This window comes from Equus quagga, chromosome 8, assembly GCF_021613505.1.
Source record: "Equus quagga isolate Etosha38 chromosome 8, UCLA_HA_Equagga_1.0, whole genome shotgun sequence".
In the NCBI taxonomy this organism is placed as follows: domain Eukaryota; kingdom Metazoa; phylum Chordata; class Mammalia; order Perissodactyla; family Equidae; genus Equus; species Equus quagga.
In genome coordinates, this window is record NC_060274.1 from 102,078,152 (window position 1) to 102,101,897 (window position 23,746).

The 23,746-nt window shown below is 38.6% G+C and overlaps 2 protein-coding genes and 1 long non-coding RNA gene across 7 annotated transcripts in view; 2 read left to right on the forward strand and 1 right to left on the reverse strand.

Annotated features, from left to right (window-relative positions):
- ING3 (inhibitor of growth family member 3) overlaps positions 1 to 7,689 on the forward strand; it is a 25,322-nt gene extending 17,633 nt beyond the window's left edge. Inside the window, exons 10-12 of the mRNA XM_046669324.1 lie at positions 453 to 645; positions 3,466 to 3,504; positions 5,068 to 7,689. Of these exons, the coding sequence (XP_046525280.1) occupies positions 453 to 645; positions 3,466 to 3,504; positions 5,068 to 5,184 (349 nt within the window). The 3' untranslated portion in view covers positions 5,185 to 7,689. The remainder of the gene's footprint in view (positions 1 to 452; positions 646 to 3,465; positions 3,505 to 5,067) is intronic.
- Positions 1 to 16,630, reverse strand: part of LOC124243609 (uncharacterized) — an 18,421-nt gene extending 1,791 nt beyond the window's left edge. Inside the window, exons 1-2 of the long non-coding RNA XR_006889725.1 lie at positions 16,516 to 16,630; positions 381 to 532 (exon numbers count right to left, since the gene is read on the reverse strand). This is a non-coding gene — a long non-coding RNA (uncharacterized LOC124243609). The remainder of the gene's footprint in view (positions 1 to 380; positions 533 to 16,515) is intronic.
- The window catches only part of CPED1 (cadherin like and PC-esterase domain containing 1), a 271,872-nt gene continuing 264,131 nt past the window's right edge, over positions 16,006 to 23,746 (forward strand). The window contains exons 1-2 of one of the 5 annotated variants that reach the window (XM_046669323.1): positions 16,006 to 16,078; positions 17,769 to 17,924. In XM_046669323.1, coding sequence (XP_046525279.1) covers positions 17,905 to 17,924 — 20 coding nt within the window. In that variant the 5' untranslated portion in view covers positions 16,006 to 16,078; positions 17,769 to 17,904. Of the gene's footprint in view, positions 16,079 to 16,663; positions 16,986 to 17,087; positions 17,925 to 23,746 lie in introns of those variants that run through there. The other 4 variants (XM_046669321.1, XM_046669319.1, XM_046669320.1 and 1 more) reach the window with 4 other exon arrangements.

A 23,746-nucleotide genomic window follows, 5' to 3' on the forward strand; every position in this document is an offset into this window, starting at 1 on the left:
GGTCATGATAATTTTCACCAAATGCTTGTGTGTATTTGTGTTTTAGATTTTGATGAAGGGTATTCACTTTGCTTGAAAATATACAGAATGTCTGTAAGGTAGCCATGACTAATATTAATTCTTAAAAGTACTACCTGTAATTTATGTCAGGGTAAGTAGTGACTGATTAGAAAATTATTTTAAAAACCTTGAAATATTTTGAAAGAATTTTCTTTAAACACCTTTATTCTGCAGAAAACAAAAAATCTCAAACAAAAACCATTATGAAAAATGTTACTCTTTGTTGCTCTAAACAATTGTGTTTTCAAATCTGTTTATCTGATTTCTTCAACTTAGTGTTAAACATTACTTTATACATTTGATGTCATTTCATTTCTTACCACTTATTCAGGAGGTGTTCTCAGGTAGCTTCTTCTGGATCCTAAGCAATAAAACTGGTACTGTCATTTCAGAAACAACAACAAGTCTTCAAGCCAGCAATCATCGTCTTCCTCCTCCTCCTCCTCCTTATCGTCATGTTCTTCATCATCAACTGTTGTACAAGAAATTTCTCAACAAACAACAGTAGTACCAGAATCTGATTCAAACAGTCAAGTTGATTGGACCTATGACCCAAATGAACCACGGTATTGCATTTGTAATCAGGTAAGAGTCTGGGATATGTCTATAAAAGCATAATCTGAATAAACTGGGAAAAAGAGAACTATTTCATTTTTTTAAGTGCTCTTTTTGCTCCACTTAAAAATACCCTTGCTTTTTGGTATATCTTCTCCTGATTCTTATAAAAATGACACGTTTGCTATAAATATAAAGAGTATAAAGAAACATGAGGTCACCCATACTATCAGCCCTCAGGTATAACCTGCAGTTAAACATTTTGGTGTGCCACTACTGCACACCCCACGTTCATATTGTCTTAGTCAGCTCAGGCTGCCATAGCAAAATATCACAGACTGGGTGGTTTAAACAACAGAAATTTATTTTCTCACAGTTCTGGAGGTTGGGTAGTCCAGGATGAATGTGCTGACTGATTCTGTTCCTGGTGAGGGCTCTCTTCCTGGCTTGCAGTCAGCTGCCTTTTTGCTGTGTCCTCACATGGTGGAGAGAGAGCTCTGCGATCTCTTCCTCCTCTTTTAAGGGCACCGGCCCTGCAGGATTAGGACTCCATCTTTATGGGCTCATTAACCTCTGTCACCCCCTCACAGGTGCTGGCTCCAAATGCAGTCACATTGGGGGTTAGGACTTTAACAAATGAATTTGGGAGAGGGACACTAATATTCAGTCCAAAGCACATATGCACACACATATGTACACCATGTGCATGTGTGTGTATATGAATTTGACAGTTGGAGTCATGGTGTATTCTTTTATATAACTGGCTTTTTTCACTAAATCATGTATACCGAACATGATTTTTCTTTAAGGTCATTTTTTGCTTCTCACAGTTAATCTATTATACTGTGTACTGTAATTTATTTCACCAATATTTAGCTATAGATTATTTTAGTGGTTTTCATGTTTTGAAATTACAGATAACATTATGATAAGCATTTTTTTTATGTAATCTATTTCATACATCTAATTTTTAGGATATTCCTTTAGAAATAAAATTAGGTTGTAAATACTGGTAAAGGCTACTAAACTATCTTCTAAAATTTATTACCAAAAATTGATGAGCGTACCTGTTTTCTAAACCCTGTCCAACGCTGGATATTATTCTCTCTTCAAAGCCATGTACCATGGGGCTAGCCCCATGGCCTAGTGGTTAAGTTCAATGGCCTCCGCTCTGGTGGCCTGGGTTCAGTTCCTGGGCGTGGACCTATACCACTCATCAGTGGCTATGCTGTGGCTGCAACCCACATAGAAAATAGAGGAAGATTGGCAACAGATGTTAGCTCAGGGCGAATCTTCCTCAGCAGAAAGAAAAAACAAACAAACAAAAACTATGTACCAGTTTGATAGTTTTGTATCAAAACTAGTACTGATACTGGACCATTTGCGCTAGTACTGATACTGGACCTGTTTGGCCATTTTGGTATCTTTTATGAATTGACTGTTAATGATGTTGGCTGATTTTCCTATCATTTATGTCGTGTACATTATAAATATTTTGCTTGGTTTAGTTTTTTTTAATGCTAAAATTCCAATTTTATGTAGTAGTGACTGTCAGTGTTTTTCTTTGTGAAGTCGGCCATGGATTGAATGCTTAGGAAGGCCTCTTCCCCTTTTCCTCTCATAAGCGTGTATTGTTTCTTCTAATTTTTACATGATTTTGTCTAGCTCTTGATATGCTTCAGTTTCTTCACATTTAAATCTCTAATCTGTCTGTCATTTATTGTGCTTAGTGGTGTGAATTGCCAATCTAATTTTTAAGAATTTGCCATTTAATGGGGCTGGCCCCGTGGCCGAGTGGTTAAGTTTGTGTTCTCTGCTTCAGTGGCCTGGGGTTTCGCCGGTTCGAATCCTGGGCGCAGACATGGCACCGCTCATCAGGCCATGCTGAGGTGGTGTCCCACATGCTGAAACTGGAAGGACCCACAACTGAAAATACCCAACTGTGTACCAGGGGGCTTTGGGGAGAAAAAGGAAAAATAAAATCTTTAAAAAGAAAAACTGAATTTGCCATTTAAGAGTCTACTAGTTGTTCTACTGTCACCTGATAAACCTTTTTCAATATCAATGATTAAGAAGAGAATATCCTGACAATAAAAGTAGATTACCCACAAAAGAGCAAAATCAGATTCACCCAAGATTTCCCCACTATAACACTAAAAACTAGAAGTTGATGGAATGTGTCTGTAGAGCTTTGAGGAAGAAATCTGAGTTTCCCCCAAAAGTTATTACCCATTAAAGTTGTATTTCAAATGCATAGAACTATATACAGATGTTTTTACTCATGCAGAGAATCAGAAAATATGCCATCTGGTTAACCTGTCTGAAAAATTATTCAGTCCCTTGAGAACTTAAATGAATTAAAAAATTGCAAGTTGTGGTACAAATTGCTGGTGGTAAACAGCAAAAAGAAAAATGAGAAAGGACATATAATAAATAGGTAATAAACTTAGAAGTTTCAACGAAATGGACTATTGACTGCAAAAATATAAATGACCTAACAGGACCCAAGAAAAAGTAAAAACTTTAAGTAGGAAAATAACCAAGAAAGAAACTTAAAATTTTTGCAAAAGGAACCACCCACAAAGGTGCCTCTGTGAGGGGGTTTACAGGGCCAGTTCTTTCAGACTTTCAAAGAGCACACAGTTTCTGTGTGTCTCTTGCTGCGCCCCTGCCCAAAAAAGTCTTTTAGAAGAAAACTATAAAGTTTATAAAACTATATACCCTGTTTCTTAATGCAATTGTATATTCAATGTATTTTCCTTTATTTTCTAACAGTATCATAAACAATTAATTTGGATTTAGATGCTTGTTATATGTCGTAATAAAAATATTTAATTTTCTTTTAACTAGGTATCCTATGGTGAGATGGTGGGCTGTGATAACCAAGATGTGAGTATTAAGTTTTTCTATTTAGGAATGAAAAAAATCAGACATTATTATTACTTGAATATTTTTCTTATTCACTGTCTCTCAGTCTAAGAAAATATGTATACAGTTATGTTGATTATGTTATATTAATGCTAGAATATTCCTCTCCAAAATAGGGTAGTGTTCTTTGTGTTCCCTATTTTAACTTTTAAAGCTAATTTTATGGTTTTGAGTGCAGATTATATTTCTCAAAAGGTGTTATGTTGTATGAAAATTAAAAATACCCTCTTCCTGCTTTGCTAAAGAGTCTTGTGTTTACTAGAGTCCAGTTCACTTATCACAATGAAGAATTGGAACTTTAAAACAATACATTCTTTCCGGAATAATGATGCTCAGGTGAAGGGTGGGAATGTTGAGGATCTACTGTGAGATTCTTTCCCTCCCGTCAGTGTAGTATTTCCTGCTGTACTCTGCAGCGGTCTGCTGATAAGAGCCACTTCTGATAGAAAAAATAAAGGAGATTTGAAAGAAATTAATTCCTGTTTCTGTTTTATGAAGCTTAATTTTGGCTAGAGATCTGTTTTTAGTGAATGTTGAGAATATTTTTGTCCAGTCGTTTTCACTCCCTCCTTGCTTTCATATAGCTCCACCCCCTGTTGTCTGTCTTTTACTCCAGAGCAGTAATAGAGCCCTGAGTTCTTTAGAAGTACTCAGAATCCTAAGGTTAATACTGAGAGTTTTAAATTTTTGAAACAATCTGAAGATTGAGAAGAGTTGGCTTGGTGCATTACAATTTGTACTTTCCCTGAGCTGACAGAGTCCCAACATGTTCCCATAGATGGTGAAAGACGTCTCTTCCGCTTCCCTCTCCAGAATTGCTTGTGGGCTGTTTGTGGTTATTGCAAAACAGTAGTGCCCAGCCATTTCAAGAACACCACTGGAAACTGTCTTCTGGGGCAGTTAGTGAAAATGATGCTTGAGACTTCTGTGAATACCCTGTCATACTCTCTAATCCCTCTCATTCCCAGTTGTGCTCCTCTGAGTGCTAAGATTTTCTGTAGAGGTGTAGAACTGCTTAATTTGTTGCAGAGTGGAATACTTTTCTCTACATATCTAGGAAGAGAGACACCCAGAAAGGAAACCCAGGGTGTCCCTTTATATCTTTAATTACAGCCAACGTATTCCACTTTATGAGGGAATGAATAAGGCTGAATATTAAATAAAATCTTTAAAATACACTTCCCTTCTATGTGAGAGAGCCATCTCACTTCTTATCCTTGAAAGCTGGTGTCAACTTACTCTCCAGCTTAATGAAAGTTACTGAATTTTACTTCATTATTTTGGATTGTGAGAGCAGATGACATGAACCTCAGAGTTAAAAAAGATGCATAGTGTCTGTGTGCCTCCAATTGCCTCATCTCTGAAACTCATCGGTTGGACTAAATGACCTGTAAATCAACTCTTAGATCTAAAAATTCTATTTCCATGAATCTAATTATTAATATTCAGTCTACTGGGTATATTTTAATATACTTCCTAATCTTTGGAGATACTAAAAGCTATTTCTTCCATTTTGCTTTCTAGTGCCCTATAGAATGGTTCCATTACGGATGTGTTGGATTGACGGAAGCACCGAAAGGAAAGTGGTACTGTCCACAGTGCACTGCCGCGATGAAGAGAAGAGGCAGTCGGCACAAATAAAGGTGGTCATTTCATTTGAGGAAGAAAAAAACTTCAACTAAACATTTTATATAGGACTTTAAAAAAGAAGAAAAGAGAAAGAAGAAACAATGCATTTCCAGGCAACCACTTAAAGGATTTACATAGACAATCCTATAAGATCTTGAACTTGAATTTTAGGGTTGTATTTTAATAATGTAAGTAAATTATTTATGCACCCCTGGTGTGCTATGAATATTATTCCAGTTAGCCTTGGATTCTTTCAGTGGCCAACATATGCAGACATTTGTACTCCTCAACCATTTTCTCAAAGTAATGGGCATTCTATAATTTAGACTTCAAAGAATTCCAACGATGAAGATTTTAAGCAAAGTATTTTATATTCGACAGGTATGTTCTGCTGCATGTACTGTACTCCAGAGCTGTTACGTAACACTGTATATAAATGGTTGAAAAAAAAAGTCAGTGCTTCTAAAAAGAATCGAAGATAATGGTTTTTTAAATGCCTTTATAATAAGCTTTGTTTCTTTGTGAAACTAAATTCAGCAGGCTGAAAGAAATGGTTCATGTGATAGAGTGGGCTGGTGTCCTCTAGAGTACCTGGGTACATAAACAGAAACTCCTGTAGGTGAAAACGAATCTGTGCCATTAGTCTTTATATGTTTCTGCATCCAGATAGTGCAGCTCACGAGGGTGGGAGGGGGAGGGGCCGAAGGGGAAAGGATGTTAAAGTGATACATTTTTATACCAAATGTGTTTATTTTTTTGTGCGAGTAATCCTTAAAATTGGAATTGTATTAGGTGTTAAAATAAAGTTTTTAAAAAATTACTTGTATTTATACTTTACCCACTTAATAATGAAAATTTCTAAATTCCAATTAACTGCCAATTTTCATAATCTGAAAAGGACAGAGGCCCAAGACACGGAATGCTGTGTCATCTGTGATTTCTTTACGAATGCTTGAAATTTGTGATGTGAAAATAAGGGAAAGACATTTTTAATGTAAATTTGAAATGCAAATTTATTTTTCTAGAACATCTCTCTGGCTTTTCTTTCAGTCTAAGGGACATGAAGAAAGTCTAATTACAGCAGATAGAACGAAAATACTGGTTAAAGATGTTTTGACTTGAGGCAGTGATGCCGACTTAAGTAAAGAGATCCCCTGGACTGGAGCTTAAAATTCAGTTCTAGTTTTGATTCTACCACATGCTGGTATGACAGGTAATTCAAATTTTGAGTTACTCTGGGCTTTATTAAACCAGGGTGATGCTGGCTGCAGGGTGTCTGTGAAGCACTCCTAAGGTTTTATTCTATAGGTGCTATTTAAATTATAAATTTTGTGTAGTAGAGGTTTTATTTAAGGTATAATATCGAGTCTGGTCAGTAGAAAAATCCTTAAAATACTATGTCATATTTCTTTTGTATTGAAACTTACTGGGTCCATCAGATTTCTGCTTTAATCAAAACCACTATGAGCCTCTTAGAACTTATTCAGAAGACTGTAAAATCTATGCAATGCTCCCCGAAGAGTATGGATTAGATAGGGGATTTCAAAGGTCTCTTCCAGCTTCGCAATTCCAGAATTCTGAGCTGCTACCGTCTGATTTTATAACTAGACAGCCCATGATTTCATGATACTCGGTATTTTCATGGAGATTTTATAAACCTTAAAGAAATAGTATATAACGTAATATTCAGTTAGCTTATTAGCATGTTGCCTGGAGATGCTCAGTGGTGGTACTGTTTAATCTTCTAATTATATACTATGACTTTTCCAAACTCATTCAAAGGAAAAAGCCTTATGTACAGCCTTATTTTAAGAGAAATTCCCTTATTAGAGTCAGGAACATCCTTATTTCCAGCTGCTACAGCCCCTTTCAGTGTGTGAAATTCCACTGCTTACCAAATCACTTAGAAGACATTTTGACAAATTTTAAACTCAGACATTGAATATTTTATGAAGCATGTATAAAGAAGTAAATCAAAATTTTGTGCAATTATTTAGTAATAGGTGAAATTTGTTAATATCTGAAAAAGAGAGAGATATATAATGGGTCAAACATGGAACTACCTCATCAGAAAAAAAAAATGTGGCCAACTATTAATATTCTTTGTGACACTTACATCAAGGGGTATAATGAGCATTTTTGGTATTATAAAATACACATTCAAAATCTGTTGTACAAAACTCGTGTAACAGTTGTGGGCACAAAAGATCCAAATGTGGGTTCACAATTTATAGGTGGTGAAAACTGAGGCCTTATGCTGTGGAGTGTATATTAAAATGTTCATGGTGACACATTTGAAGCAATAAATGGCTTAATTAAATGCCTAAAGGAAGCTGAGTGTTTGATAAACATACAATCATTCTTTTTAAGGCCACTTCATTTTTTTGCTCTTTTCTCCTTTAAAGCAAATTCCATGCATTTTAGATTTTTAACCATGCACTGATAGTGACCTTTGTCCTTAGACCTCAGAAATGGTCTTCTTGATCTAATTAATTATTTTAATCTTAGAAAAATAAATGTCTTACATACTTGGATTGGAAGGGATAAGATACGTTTTGAATGTGTAAACATTGCAATGGTTTCCCTCAACTCTCACATGTTTAAAAAGAAATCTTTCAACAGATGGATTTTAAGAGAAAAAGAATACCCTAAAAAACATTTATTTTTAGCACTTGTATGTGTGTTTGTCTTGGTGGGGGAAGTGGAAAGGACAAACATGTTAACAAATAGTTGCCATGTTTTAATAAATGGTATAATAGGTGGATGCACGACACTCTGGGAACACTGGGAGACGTAACGTGGGAGGTGTCAGGTGAGCTGATTGCTAAAGACAGATGAGCGAGGGAAGGCTTTCAAGGCAGAACAGACTGTTCAAGAGCCACGTACATTCGCAGCACTTAAAAGTAGTCTAGAACGAATGGACATGGGGTAGATGTGGCAGGAAAACGAAGTGGGAAAGCTGAGCAAGAGTCTGTTTGTGAGCATTTTACACTGGGCCATGGAATTGTTTGTTAATAGGCATGGTGACATTTACATACTGTTGGTTAAATGCGTTATGATTAAGTTTAATGAAATCATAGTACTTTCTTAGTAAGATTATAAACTAGGGATGATAAAATTAGTCTATAACTAGGAAATGGCTTAAAAATTTTAAATTTAAGGTGAATCTTTCCTCCCAGTTTTTGAAACTACAAATTAGAATTGCTAGTCAAGATTTTTAGATTTCCATATTTAGATGATAAAATCTAAATTACGAAACGTAATTTTTGACTCAGGATCTTAATATTCATGAATTGATTTTGCTGCAGAGAAAAAGTTTAACGTGATTTAAAGATGAACTGACTTCAGAATTTCCTTGTTTTGTTTTTTAATTGAAGTTTGGCAGAAGGTAGGGGATACCCCGTCTGGTCATTTCTATTTTAAAGTAGTAAGTCATGGATAATTTATAAGTCAATATTTTAACTAATAAATTATTAAAGACATGCATATTAAAATGTTTGTTTGAAAGAAATTGAATAATTTCTCAATATATTCTTCAGAGCCATAAGGCTCAGTTTTCAGTTACTCCAGAGCTGCCTTTTACTTTTTTTACTGCTGGCAAAGGAGACATTATCATCATTCATTTTTCTGCTCCTTATCAAAAATTCAGAAGCCAGTGTGGGAAGTGCACATGGGGAGTGTGTATGCTTATGTGCATGTTGCTTGTTTTCAGTCCCCACTTCTACTTGCCTATGTTAATGAATAGTTTTTCTTAGCGAGGGGTTTAATTGCTAGTCTTTAATGATGAACTAATTTAAAACATTCAGAAATTTAACATCAGTTGTAGGGAAAAATAGTGGTCATAGCTTAATTTTTTTTGCATTGTTAAATCTATTCCAGTAGAGGGACCCTCCATGCTGATATGTTAAAATAAGAACAATTGTAATAGGTACCAAGTTACTTTAAAAAGCTGTCTAGGTCAAATGTAATTCAAGGGGCCAGCCAGAAATATTTCTAAATAGCCCTGAACATAAATATGAGTCAGTTGGCTAGAATTTTACTAATATTATAACTAGTTATTAGAAAGTATGACCTTCCCAGTATTCCTTATTAGAATTTATCAAAATGTATGTTCATATCCTTGTAGCATGCATGTATTTATCTTTAATATGACAAATGACTAGTTTTTTGAGTGGATTTCCAAGGTGTGCCAAAAGATGGTTTCACTTTACCAATGATTGGCACTTATAAATGTTTTAAAAAGAGTCCAGTTATCTTGTTGAAGACAGGAAAAAAAATTGTTCATATATTAGAGATCATATGGTGTCGATATAGAAGTAATTTTTTGACATTATGTGGTACACATGTGACCAATCATACTCTGTCAAAGACCGTTTCCTTCTTACCTACCCAGAATAGCTAAATGAATGCCAGCTTCCATTGGAGTGAAAAGATAAAACCCACGCCCTCATCTCCCAGCACACACATCACTTTTTTAGGTAGCACATTTGATGCTGTGAAAATTTTAACATAACTTTTGTTTTCTGAAAATAAAATTGGATGATTGGATTGTGATTACATTAAAAACAGAAAACAAGCTAAACTATGTGGCTGTCTTGAGACAATTTTTGAAATGTATTATGGTGTCCAAGAAATATATTACAAACCTACAGTGAAGACAAATGAGATTTCTAATTGAGTTAAAGAACGTAATTTGATACTGTGATATAACAAAGGAAAACTAAATTTGTTCATGTTTATTGATTGATAAAAACTTAAGAGATTTGGCTCCATGCCAAAGTGTAAATTTGTGTCCTAAAGAAAGTAAAACAAATAGCATAATTCGTTGAATTAAATGTTTGCCATTCTACCTGTGTGGTCACTGATTTAAGTGATCCTATCTATCTGTATGTTTTTCAGAATGTGTGTGTAAATATATCTATGTGTGTATATATACACATGTATCTAGATGGTGTATTATATATAGTCTTAGAGGATGCAAATCTTAAAGCAAATTTGAGAGGCTTAAAGGAAATTATAAGCCAAAATTGCATTTGTTTTGGAGAGTGGTATAATTACATATCAAGAAGTGGTTAAAATTCCATGAAACTTATCATGTCACTGCCACAAGCTGCTCAGGTACTCACTATTCTAACAATCTTAGGCAGCCACATGTAAAAATTGTACAACAATCATTCCTTCAGTTAAATTTCAGCTTCCCAATCTCAGCACTACTGACATTTTGTGCCGGATGTTTCTTTGCCGTCAGGGGCTGTCCTGTGTTTGTAGGATGTTTAGCAGCATCTCTGGCCCCCCCCCCCCCCGGGGCAAAATCCCCCCCCCCCCCCCCCCCGCCACCCCTGCACTCCCAGCTGTGACAACCAAAAGTGTCTAGACATTGCCAAATATCCCCTGAGGGACAAACTGCTCCCACTGGGTTAAATGTTACCAAGATGTAAAATATTTCTTGTGGAAAAAATAGAAATAATATGGAAAATATTTCAACCTGTGATGTGTAGACCTATTTAAATAAGAATTTTTAAAACAATCACTTGCAAGAAGACGCTGCTAGATGCTGCAAGGGTGTGGAGATGAGTAAAATAGTTTCTGTCATTAGCAGTTTATAACGTAAAGAGATATAAGTACACTAGTAGCTAAAATGCTCTACAGAATATAAAAGTAATTCAATACAGGTGCAAGCAAATTCAAAATGCTTATAAAGAGAGAAAGTTGTGAAAAAATAAGTAAAGTGAGAGTTGAGAACCATGGAGAGCTGGAGAGTGACGTATGTCGCTTTTTTAAAAGGCAGCACCAAGTGTTGTCATAAGGGATCTCCATCCAGGTGATTTATATGCTCAGAAACATGGGTCTAGTGGGCAATTTAAAATGAAAACCATTTAATTTGGAGGATTTAGTCTAACTGGACTGTTCATCTAGAACTTACAGAGATGGTAGAAGGTGTCTGTTAAACATCAAACAGGAAAAAATAGAAAAATGAAGACTTTTCACTGGAGCATTGTATTTCCAAGTGTGAATTGAACAGATGCTGTGCCTGAGGGAAGTCCTGCCCACTGTCCCTTTGTACCCTTTAACACGATTCCCAGACCTCTGCCAATCCTGCTCTCACCGTTCACCAGCCTAGAGTGGGTTTAGATAGAATCACTGCAAAGGAAGAAGAAAATCTTCAATTTTTTTTAAAACCCATAGAAAGCTCCATAGAAGGTTCAGTGATCTTAAACTGAAATCCACAGATTTGTAAAAGTGATTCCACTTATGTGAGATGATTCGGAGAAAAGCAACATAATTGAGTCAAAAGGAAATTAAGCAAGTTTAAATGTTGACTGCATGAGAAAATGCAGAAAATTTGCAGAATTGTTTTGGGATTTCTGTTCTTGCTCCTCCAACATATCAAGAACATACAGGAGCCTGATTGTAGACCGAACTTTTGATGTGTCTTTGTAATGAGTGGAAGATGTAAACTTCTAAATACAGGTGAAGGATATATAATCCTAAACCTGATATAAATGAATGCTCTGTGTTTGTAATAACTTTGGGACAATATACAATCAGGTGTATCTGCATATACCTTAACTGAGTACAGCATTTTCCTCCTGAGGGACAGTGAGGGCTCTAAGGCAGGAATCTAACACTGCACATAGAATTTTTTTTTTGAGGAAGATTAGCCCTGAGCTAACATGTACCACCGTTCCTCCTCTTTTTGCTGAGGAAGACTGGCCCTGAGCTAACATCTGTGCCCATCTTCCTCCACTTTATATGTGGGACGCCTGCCATAGCAGGGCTTGATAAGCAGTGAGTAGGTCCACACCAGGGTCTGCCGCCAAAGCAGAATGCACAAACTTAACCACTATACCACTGAGTCAGCCCCTGCACATAGACTTTTCCAGTAAATCTTTTATATATTTTGCACCATTGAGAGCAGCCACATGAACTTGACCTATGTTGTCCTTATTCTATCTAAAAAACAAAAAAGATTTTGCTTTGTGAGTTTATAATTAAAGTTAGTGGTGATATAAGAGCATCCTCAGCTAATTGTAGATAATGGTCATCCTGTCCTGACAGCTCTCATGATATCTTCATTAATAAATCTGGGGAAGAAACTTTTCGGACTCCTACTGTCTGCAGATAAAAGCTGAAAAACTCTTTTTCTTGGAAATTATAGCCATCCTTAATCTGGACTTATTTTCCTTTCCAGCTTTTAGCCTTAGTGGTTTTCCACTAAGGCATAAAACTTATATTTTCCCTTTGAAATCTTCATGACTCTTAAGGCCCAGTTGAGAAGAGACGACTTTCCTGAAGCTTTCCTGATCACCTCCCAAAAGATGTGAACTCCCTGTTTGGATTCTCTAAGGCACCCGACATCTCCATCTTAGCTGTGGCTGGGACTGCTATATGTTTATCAGGCTCATTTCTGTTTCCTCCTGGGCATGTAGCTAAACCTCATTTCCCAGCTCAGTTGGGTGAGTCCATGTGATTGGGCTCTGACCAACAGAATGTCGATCAAAGGATATATACTAGTTTGAAGCTTGGTCCCCAAAGACCTCCCATCTAATCCTCCATGCCTTTTTCTCATTCCTCATTTGCTAGCGGGATTCAGAGAATCCAAGGGGGTATCCAAGATTCTAGAGTACGGAAAGTCACTAGGTGGAAGGACCCTGGGTACCAAATGTCTTAATGGAAACTGACAAACACTCAAAAACGATATGAGCACAAATGAGTGAGCTTTCATTCTATCAAGCCTCTGAGATTTAGAGGTTGTTTGTTATAGTGGTTATCCTGTCCTGGCCAACTCATTTTCAGTCATTTATAGTATTTGTCATATGTCTTCTGTCTTCCTCAGACCCTAGGATGATGTTTTTGTGTAATAGAGATGCAATATGTGATTTATGATTTTAAAACATCATTTTATATCTTATATTCAAAGCTTCTATGGAAAGTTCTAGAGTCAGTATTAGATGAAAGGTGGTAGGAGCTGATAAGAGGGCAGACTCAGTAGGTCAGAAATACTGGAAGGTGAGTGCCCAGGTGTTGCTGACAGCACCCCCAGGAGTTAATCCACTACTGCATCACCCCTAAGCTACAGCTGGACTTGACATCATCATGGTCAGGAGACTTCTTGAAAGAGAAAGGCTTTCCTCTGCAGGAAACCAACAAGTGCAGAACTTGAAGATTTCCTCTTCTTACCAGGTCACAATAGAGAGGAAATCCATGTCAAAAATGCATCCCTAGGGGGCCGGCCCGGTGGCACAGTGGTTAAGTGCGCACGTTCCGCTTCTCGGCGGCCCGGGGTTCGCCAGTTCGGATCCCGGGTACGGCCACGGCACCGCATGGCATGTCGTGCTGTGGTAGGTGTCCCACATACAAAGTAGAGGAAGATGGGTACGGATGTTAGCTCAGGGCCAGTCTTCCTCAGAAAAAAGAGGAGGATTGGCAGCAGTTAGCTCAGGGTTAATCTTCCTCAAAAAACAAAAAAAAAACAAAAAACAAGTATCCCTAGAAACAGAACTTTGGAGCCTCACGCGACCTCTGAGGTTATCTCATGGTCACTGAAGCCCCTCCTCTATGAGAAAGCTGAGACTCACAGAGGTAAATTACTCTCCCAAAGTTCCTGATCTAACACTGGAATCTTCTCTGTTATAGACATCTTTATTTCTCTAGTTAAAAAAAAATAAAGTTTTAAAAATACCTTCTTCGAACAATGATTATTAAATCCATCCTCTACCTCATTCTACACAAAAAACTAAATGAAACGTGTGTGATGGAAGAGTATATTTTGTCTTGGAGAGGCTTGAGGAGAAAGATTGTTCTGTTTGTCCAACCTTGAAATTATAGACCTTTAAAAGGTCTATCACTCTATTGTCCCAGGTTGATGCTGCTTAAACACAGGTCCTTGAATGTGGAAATGATTTAGTGGAAAGGGTGCTTTATAAAATTTTATGCACAAAACATTCAGTCTGAAACCCTGCCAGAATCCACAGGTTCCTAGTTCTACTGCATATTTACCCTCCCACTCCCCTCACTGAACCGACATACTCTCTGTCTTCATTGTTCCCTGTTCTGAAGCCTTCAGAATCTAACACATGCTCCCACTAGCCTTCCTTTGCTACTTGGGCATAAACACCTCCCACTTGGAGTCTCCACCTACTACTCACTCCCATCCCACTCTTGCTCTCATTCTCCCAAACCAGTCTGCCACCCACCTGCATCTCACAAAGTAAAGAGAAGACAACTAATACTAAGTGCTTCTGTTTGCTTTTGGGGCTTCTGTGTTTCAAGAGGCCCATTATTTGATAATTATCTGTTTGCACATCTGACACCACACCAGACTGAGCTCAGCCTCAGCATCATAATGGACATGTATTCAGCATGCATTCTTCCAACAAACGTGCACAGAATGCTTAGGTGCTTTCCCTACGTTATCTCACCTAGTCATGCCACAACACTTCAAAGGAGGCATTGGCATCCTCGTTTCACAAATCACTGTTTAAAAGATTTGATAAGAGGCAGCACCATGATTCCACCCTGTTGAGGTAATTCTGCTATCAGATGTTGTCTCTGGACTCCCTTAGTCTCTTTGGTGATAATTCCTGCTGTATCTTTTTCCCCATCTCTTCTTTCCACTTTCCCACTCTAACTATCCCTTTTCTCACTTCTGCAGATATTCCTTTTTTTTTTTACCATCTTCTCCCACTGCTTTGAACTTAGGGGTTAGAATGGAGAATTGAGTTTTTCATTCTGCCAGTATCATTTCTAGAACATTAATTTTCCACCTTCTGTCTGATTCCTGTTATTTGAAGTCTAGCTATAAAATAATCAATGCTGTTGTCTCTCACTTCTCCCAGCCCAAAGGCAATATGATTTTTTTTCTTTCTTTCTTTCTTTCTTTTTTTTTTTTTGAGGAAGATTAGCCCTGAGCTAACTACTGCCAGTCCTCCTCTTTTTGCTGAGGAAGACTTGTCCTGAGCTAACATCTGTACCCATCTTCCTCTACTTTCTACATGGGACGCCTACCACAGCATGGCATGCCAACTGGTGCCGTGTCCGCACCCAGGATCCGGCCTGCGAACCCCGGGGCCACCGAGAAGCCGAACGTGCGCACTTAACCACTGCGCCACTGGGCCGCCCCGCAACACGATTTTAACATCTGATTTATGCTTTCTTTCATACCCTGTACTCAACAATTTAAGGATGCACAAAAATGACCCTTCAGATTCCTCAAACGCTCAATTTTTCAGACTTTTTGCCTTAATAGAAATGCACGTCCATTCCTTTCCATCTGGTAAAGAACTTTGTCTTACCCTGGATCTCATTAACACAGGAACAAGTCCTATTTAGAGATCTTGTAATTCTTATTCTCTCTCAAATCACCTCGCACCCACCAAAACCGTATCTATCATTTAACCAGTTCTTCTTTAAAATTCTCTTGGCTTCTACAAGTCAACTGCCACTTCATTTTTCTCTACTCCTTCATTTGTCGTGGAATTGAGGACTCTGAATCTATAAATCAATAATATTAAGCACACTGGAGGGGATATACGCAGATTCAGGATAAATATAGCTTTAGTCTGAATACTTATTCTGTAAAGTTTTAATTAATCTAGTTTGTAAGGTGTAAAAATAGTTTCTTACAAGCAAGGAACCCATAGATGCCCATGTCTCTGTCGATAATAGCTGGGCACCCCCAGGGGGCGCTCCGTCTCACAAAATATAAGTGACTGACAGGAGCGTGCCTAACGGATAGGATCATTCTAGGGGTGTGGCCTCATAGGAGAGCCTCAGCCCACAAGAACGAGTTTGGGTTAGAAACAGGTTACAAAGCCTATGTAGGTTCAGAGCCTTTGAAGAATGTCTGCCCTGAGCCCAAGCCGGTCCTGGGTATCCAGAGTTCGCAAAGCAAGGATTGGGAGAGGTGAGCAACATGCACTAGCCAGATTGCCTTTCTCCTTGGCGTGCCCTCAGCTGACTCAGCAGAAGTAGATGGAGTTTGCAGTATTGCCCTACTAAGGGTGTCCTTGTGGCGGGCTGTAGAGCATTAGATTGAACTGAATTCTGGACAGAGCCTGCTGTGTCCTCCTTCTTGTTGAGCAAAACTTACCCTACACCTGCTACTGTAGGAGCAAAGTGTCAGGCAATTTTGAAAGACTCAGGAAAGGAGTAATAATAGCAACAGTGATAGGAGTTCGGTCCTGGAGCAGAAAGCTCGCTGTCAGTTATTCTGGTGCATACAACAGGCTTTCCTGTTCTAGGGTCCAAACAGTACCGTGACTCTCTTACCCCCAAGACTAACCACAATTCCCTCGAGTGAAGAACCTCCCAAGTCACGCACGGAGTCGGCTTTAGTCTCACCTTCGACCTTTGTCATCCATCGATTAAGGGCGATTTGTTTTTCCAATGCTGTATTAGGAAAAAGAAATTACATAAGGGATCAACCATCAAACACGTATTTAAAATTCTGCCGCTCTGGGGAGGCAGCCGCCTTTCAGGGGAAGTGAGAAACGCTGTTTCCAGTCTGGAAGCCCGGCGTTCCTGATCCGGGGCTGACCGCGCCGCTCCAGCTGCCCCCGAGGCCCCGAGGAGCCCGGCCTCGGCCCCGCCCCGCCCGCCGCCCGCGTGGCTCCCTGCGGGGCCGCGGGCCCGGCTCCCTCCCGGCCCGGAGCGCGGCCGGCGCGCGTGCGGGGCTGTGCGGCTGCGTGTGGGTCCCTGTGTGGGAGATGAATTGGACCCCTACGACTGGGTGTCTCCTTCCGAGTGGTTTTGATCAGCAATCCATTAGAGGATCATGGAAACTTTTTTCTGGCTCAAAGGATGAAAACTGAGTAAGTACATAGAACTTTGAACTTGCAATGAAACAAATACAAGCAAAACCCTAACAGTTAATCACGTCCATTCAAACCGTTTATTCCCTTTTTATGTTAAAGGCCGTGAATGCTTACAGGAAAGTGGCAATTTAAAACAATGAAGGGAAGCAGTTGAGAAACAAGAAGGCTAAGCGGGACGGCTTTAAAACCGGAGGAAAAATGAGGAACTGCTAAGGCGAGCTGGCCTGCATCCAGCTATGCAACAGGCTGTTTTGGGTTTAACCTATTGCCTTCTCCAACGCTGTTTTCGGGCTCCAGATTTACTTTGGTGTTGTTTTCTCTTTTCCTGTAAAGCCTTTACTGTGAGTTTAAGGATGTTGTGAAAATAAGGCACTGCTGGAAGCAACAGTTTGGCAGCCTGAGGTACGCTCGGGTTATTAGTTACAACTATTATTATTTTGATGTCTTTTTTTAACCCAGGCCAGCCACTTTTTACTCTCATCCATGGAAGGGCTATTAACCGCCTCAGACTTTTGGGACCTATGATTCTTTGGCATGACCCTTCGGAAAGTTCTTAAGCGGGGATGGAGCAATCTTGATTTAAGTTGTGGAGAAAGAAGACAGATTTGTATTTTTCATGCTGACAAAAAATAGCTGCTATGACTTTTCCGGCAACGTGGACAGGGGCCAAGTGAAGCTGAACTGGTCATGGTCTGTCGTCCAGTGTTGCTGTGTCGTCGGCGATTTTGCCCCCGGCCCTTCTTGGTGGGCTTGGTGGTGGCAATCTGTCTCTTCTACCAGACCCTGACGCTCCGAGGGACGAGGAAGCTCACAGCCGCTGTCTCTGGGGCTGCCCCAAACACACCCACCGACACCCAGGCAAGCAGATGCCAGAAAGGATTCTCTGTGGAGGAACAGTGCTTCCTTCTCTCCGGTAATGCACAGGAAATCAGAAAGGTAAGACGGGTGATAGCTGAACCTTGACATTTTCTGCAAAGATAGCAGTTTGCGTCTCTCTGTCCTCTCTGTAAAACTAAAATTAACTTCCATGAGGTCTGAAAGGGATCCAGAGTCTCCAGGACAGCCCAGAGAGTGACCTTCTGACAGTGAACCACCTTAACTTCAACTTCTTATGTTTACTTCCAGAGAGTCCTGGCCATTATTTTCTCTCTCAGAATTTCACTTCATTTCAGCTGAGTGGAATAGCCAATTTGGAGGAGGTGGGAGTGATGTAAATTCTTTCTAACATATTAGGATTCTAAAAGACCTAAAGATTTACAGTTCAGGAACGTAAATCAAAGATTCATAAAAATTGATAAACATTGAGTATGTCCTCAAGGCCATCACTATGAGGGCTCAGACCATTTCTGACTCAAAGATATTACAAAATTCCGTTTTACAATTGGTTAAATCAATTTTTCACTGGTGAACACATTTCTAAAACAATGTTTATTTCTGAAGCATTTAAAAGAATGGTATAATAGGTTTCTTCGGAAGAATTGACACACTGCATTTTATTGTTTATAGAATTAGGGAAATACAGACAATTCTATACTTAAACCTTTCTAATTAACTTTACTAATCTCACATGTCCAATGGTTGGAGAAAATACAAAATCCAAAAAAACCCAGAATTTCTGTTTTCACGAACCGCTTTGTCTGTGCCTGTCAGTGAAATGATGACCTTCAAAACAGTCCAGTCTAAAAAAGAAGAAAAAAAAGCCACACACACACACACGTTCGTGGTAGCAAAGCCACTGATTTTCATGATACAGCAAGTAGCATAGCAAGATAATTTAGTAATCTAGAAGTATTATCTTATATCTGCAGTAGAATTAGGTAGATCCAGTGATCGTGGTTGTCATTTGGAGCAGAATTTCCTGCTGAATATACACTACTGCTACCATTATTGCTAATACCTCTAGCACCAGTACCACTGTGTTTCAAAAATTTTTTACCTATTTCTTGTCAGATTCATAACCCTGCGAGATAGGTAAGGAGGTATCATCGTCATCATCTTACAGATAACATGACTGACACTCAAAGATGTTCAGGTGGGCCAGAGGGCTAGCATTACGACATGGTACCTCCACCTGGTTCCTACTGCAGGCTGATGCATACTTTTATTTATAAAAGTAAATTCAAAGCTCTAATAACAATTTGTGAAACCACAATTGTAAGAACTTATTGAAATACAAAATAGTATTATGTTAGAACAAAGAAAATTTGAAAACTTTTGAGTGACTTGTTTTATGAATGTCAAGAAACATCTTGACGAAGAAATATCTCATGACAAAGAATAGCAGATCATCTAACTAGAAACCCATCTAGATCAAACTTCAATTGCAAGTGTGAGTCAATTATTAAATGCTCTAAAATCATTGATGAATTTGTATTTTTTTCATTTATACTAGCATTAACTTTCATTTTCTTTTTTTGTGATGAAGAAGATTGTCCCTGAGCTAACATCTGTGCCAATCTTCTTCTATTTTGTATGTGGGATGCCGCCACAGCATGGCTTGATGAGTGCTGCATAGGTTTGGACCCAGGATCGGAACTTGCGAACCCCAGGCCCCTGAAGTGGAGCATGTGAACTTAATCACTACACCACTGGGCTGGCCTCTTTGTTTTTTTTTAATACATCAAATTTAGGATGGGTATAAATTGTGGCTTTAAAACTCACTTCTTGTTTGTTTCCAATATTAATACACATAATTTCTTTAAAAATAGTTAGATGGTTTTGTGCTTTAAGTACCTAAAATTTTTGCTAAGAATTTTGGAGAAAAAGGTTTTTATTTATTAACTTACAGCCTTTTTTACTCCCTACTTGACGTTATGTGACTCCTGCTTTTGCCTGTAACTTAGACATATGTTAGCTGTTATTTGTAGGCTGTCACAGAAAATTCCATTTCAATCTTGGATCTCTGGCTACTTATAAACCATCTGAAACTTATTGGCTGCTTGTGTAAAACATTCACTCTAGAATTTTCTTAACAAAAAATGCCAAACATTTGATGATTTTTTTCAAATTGTTCACAGTCTCAAATATTTTAATCATAAGCAAGATTCTAAATTCGCAATTATAATTCAGAAGCCCAAACATTTGCCATGTACCTCTATTTTTAACTTAACCTGTGCCAGCCATTGGTTTAGAGCCAGTTTTTAATAGAGATAGAAAGGAAGCTAGAAAGAATCATGCGAAAGTTGGTTAAAATCAGATATAAACTGGTTTTCCTTGTAATGTATGTTCCAAAAAGAATCAAATAATAATCCATTTTTGAAGATTAAATATTCTTTAAGATAGCTACAGTGAAGAAAGAAATGTCTTTGGGGTCAATATATAGATCATTCTCAAAAACAGCTCCTTATGAAGTTCATTAAAAAAAATAACTGAGGAGATGCTACATAGATTTTCCTCAAGACCTAAAATACAGCTTTTAGGCATTTTACAGAAGAAGCATTGTTTCTATCTATAAATTTGGGGTTTTGTTATTACTTTTATTGGCAAACTAAAATATTCATGTGACTTGGGCTTTCCTTTGCTGGTATCCATCCATCTTTAAGTGATTTTTAAAGTTACTTAAAACATCTGATTTTGACCTATGGTTCAGGGATTCCAGAAAGTATCTGATTGTATGAGATGTCCCCAAACCCAGGCATTTCATGCTAACTATTGTGTGTATGAGTATGTGCAGTTCTCCGGGAAAAAAATCATAATCCCCTTCAGATATTCAGACCTGAAGAAGTACTAAGAAACATGAAAAATGCTTAAAAAGCAATGCATTTAAACTTTACCCCTCCAGAAAGGATAAGTTGGGTCTGGATATATAAATCTAAAAAAGGAAAACAAAATCTTAATTAAGGAATCCACCTGAGGACATTTGAAAAAGTGTTTCAATGAATGCTGTAGTGTCTGCAGGGATAAACATTCAGAAACTAAAATATGCTCACAGTGTATTTCTTGAATCATAGTTTTCATACTTTCATGAGTAAGCAGTAAGTATTTCTTAGTCTTTTTGGTTGTGGTTGTTTCTAAGAGAAGACCTTTTGTACTTTACCAGCCTAGCAACAGAGGGTTCTGTGGTAGCAGATATTTAAAGGTGAGTGACTGACTGTGCCCTTTACACCTTTACAATTGGGATCTGGTTCAATGTCCAAAACTGCTTTCAGTACCCATTGAGATCATGGTATAGTATATGCCAACTTTCCATAGTGAGGAAGTACTCTCCCTCTTCTGGCCAAATTTTAATTCTTTTTTCCACTTGAACTTCCAAAGGGCCTTGCTAAGCAGATGTACTTTTGTCATTTCTTCTGGGTTTTCTCCCAACATTAGTTGTTTGAATTTTGGCTAGTAATCGCCATGTCTTAAAATTATTGCAATTTAATATATAAACTGAAGACAATTTCGGTTTTCTTTACTGAAGTAGGTCACTCAGTAGATTTATTTGTTTTCCTGGAATCCAACACTTTCATATTTCATAACATAGGAAGCACATTAAATTATAAACAGACACAACGAAAGAAAATCTTCTTAGTCTATGCTCCTTTAATGGAAACTTTGTTATCTGGGGAATACATTTATACTCACCATAGGCATGTGTTTCTGATTATCTCCTGTTGATGCTCCACAAGGAGAATTACTATTTCTTTGTTGCTTGACTATCCGTTTTCCATCTCTTCTTGACTCTCCATTCTTCAGTGACTGTTCTCCACAACTACTGTTCCCAGCATCCAGCCATAACCCACAATGCAAATAAATGACTGCTTGCATTCTAAGTGTTTTATTTAATTTTCTTTTTCTTTTTTTTGTTTTTTTTTTTTTTTGGAGGAAGATTAGCCCTTAGCTAACTACTGCCAGTCCTCCTCTTTTTGCTGAGGAAGCCTGGCTCTGAGCTAACATCCGTGCCCATCTTCCTCTAGTTTATACGTGGGACGCCTACCACAGCATGGCTGCCAAGCAGTGCCATGTCCGCACCCGGGATCCGAACCAGCGAACCCCGGGCCGCCGAGAAGCGGAACGTGCGAACTTAACCGCTGCGCCACTGGGCCGGCCCCTTTAATTTTATTTTTCTAATTGTGCATAATATATTTAATGTTTGAAAATTTCTAAATAATTACTTGTTTAGCCCAGGTTTTTTAGAACTAGAACCCAAGGCTATAACTTATATGCTAACACTTTATTGGATGGTGCAATTCCAGGGATGAAAGAGTAGGGGGAAAAGGGGATGAGGGAGAGCAAATGAATGGGTGAATTGTGGGAGACATATGCAGAGAGGCTGTATTAAATGACTGCATCTCGGAACAGGCACTGGGGGAGAGGGGCAGGACGGGCAGGCAGTTTATCTCCTGCCTTCCCGCTCTTCTGTCTTTCCTGGTTAGAGTTGTCCCATCCTACTACCAGGGAGTGTTACCTGGACTCCCAGGTCAGCCCTTGGGGAAGCCAGGGCCTCAGTGGGTGCAGTCCTGCCAGGGCAAAGGTGAGGTGGTCCCTCCTTTTCAATCTGTACTGTGCGTAGGAGCTCCCAGGTCTTTGGTGGCCAGGGTAGTGAAAACAGTGTCCATCGCTTTATGACCACAACATGGCATGAATAATGCCCACGGGAGGGGTATGTGAAGCAAGGTGATCCAGTATGTGGTACAGCAGTTGTGCTAATTTTGTTTTCTAAAATTCACAAAAATGTGTAAATACGCTCCCACTCTTGGGAAATGGCATCACTTCCTTTAAATGAAATGTTTGTAATTATCTCACTTGAGAACTCTCCTCTCCAACTGAAAAAAAAAAATCCTCTCACTTCATCTCTACCCTTTCTCCTCCTCATCCCTTTCATTCATTCTTTAATTTTCTTCATTCATTTAGTAAATATTTATTGAGCGTTTTATGTGTGCCAGACACTGTACTAGGCACTGGTGATACAGAAATAAAAGCCATTGTCAGACAGACAAGTAAATAAATATAGTGCTAGGGAATCCATAACTTTAAGACAACAGTTCTAGATGAGCTAGAAAGGGTAAAGAGAGAAAAGAGTATTACAAGCAGAAAACGCCACATATGCAGAGAAGGAATTAAAAAGCCTGATACATTTGGAGGTTTCAAAGTATTTGCTATGTGGTATGAGTGTGTGTGTGTGTGTGGTGCACTGGAAAAAGCAGAGCAGGAAGGCAAATAGATGAGGTAAAACATTCAGTGGGGCCTAGATATTGAAAATATGGGCATTAGAAGGGTTCTCGCCTGAACTCAACAGGGAACCCCAAAGAATGGTAAGCAAATAGTGGCTTGAATAGATTTCAGATGTGGAGAGAACACTCCAGAATGCACATTGCAGAATGGACTGGAGGGGACAGAACTGAAGGTAGGGAGACCAGTTGGGCTGCTGTTTCAAAATGCCTCTTTTTTGCCAAAACTTACTTTCCCCTTGTGTTCTTGAACACCCCCTTTGACCTTTTCCAGAAGTGATTCGAGAGTTACTCTCTATTAGTTATAATATTGCCATTTACAACCTTTCCATTGGACCATCTCTTCTGCCAGTAAACATGCTTGTAACCAGTAACACAACGCTAAGCTTTCTTTGTACCTGTCAATCCCCTTAATCTAATGTTCTCCCTGATTCTCTTCTTTCCTCAGAGAACTTGTAGCTTGTTCTCTTTGGATATGCTTCCTAGCCACCTCTACCCATACCATATCCTTTTCATTTGGCCTTTTCTACTGAAACTTCTCTCCCAGTGACATCTTGGCTACCAAACCCAATGATTTATTTTCAGTACACATCCTTCTTCTCTGAA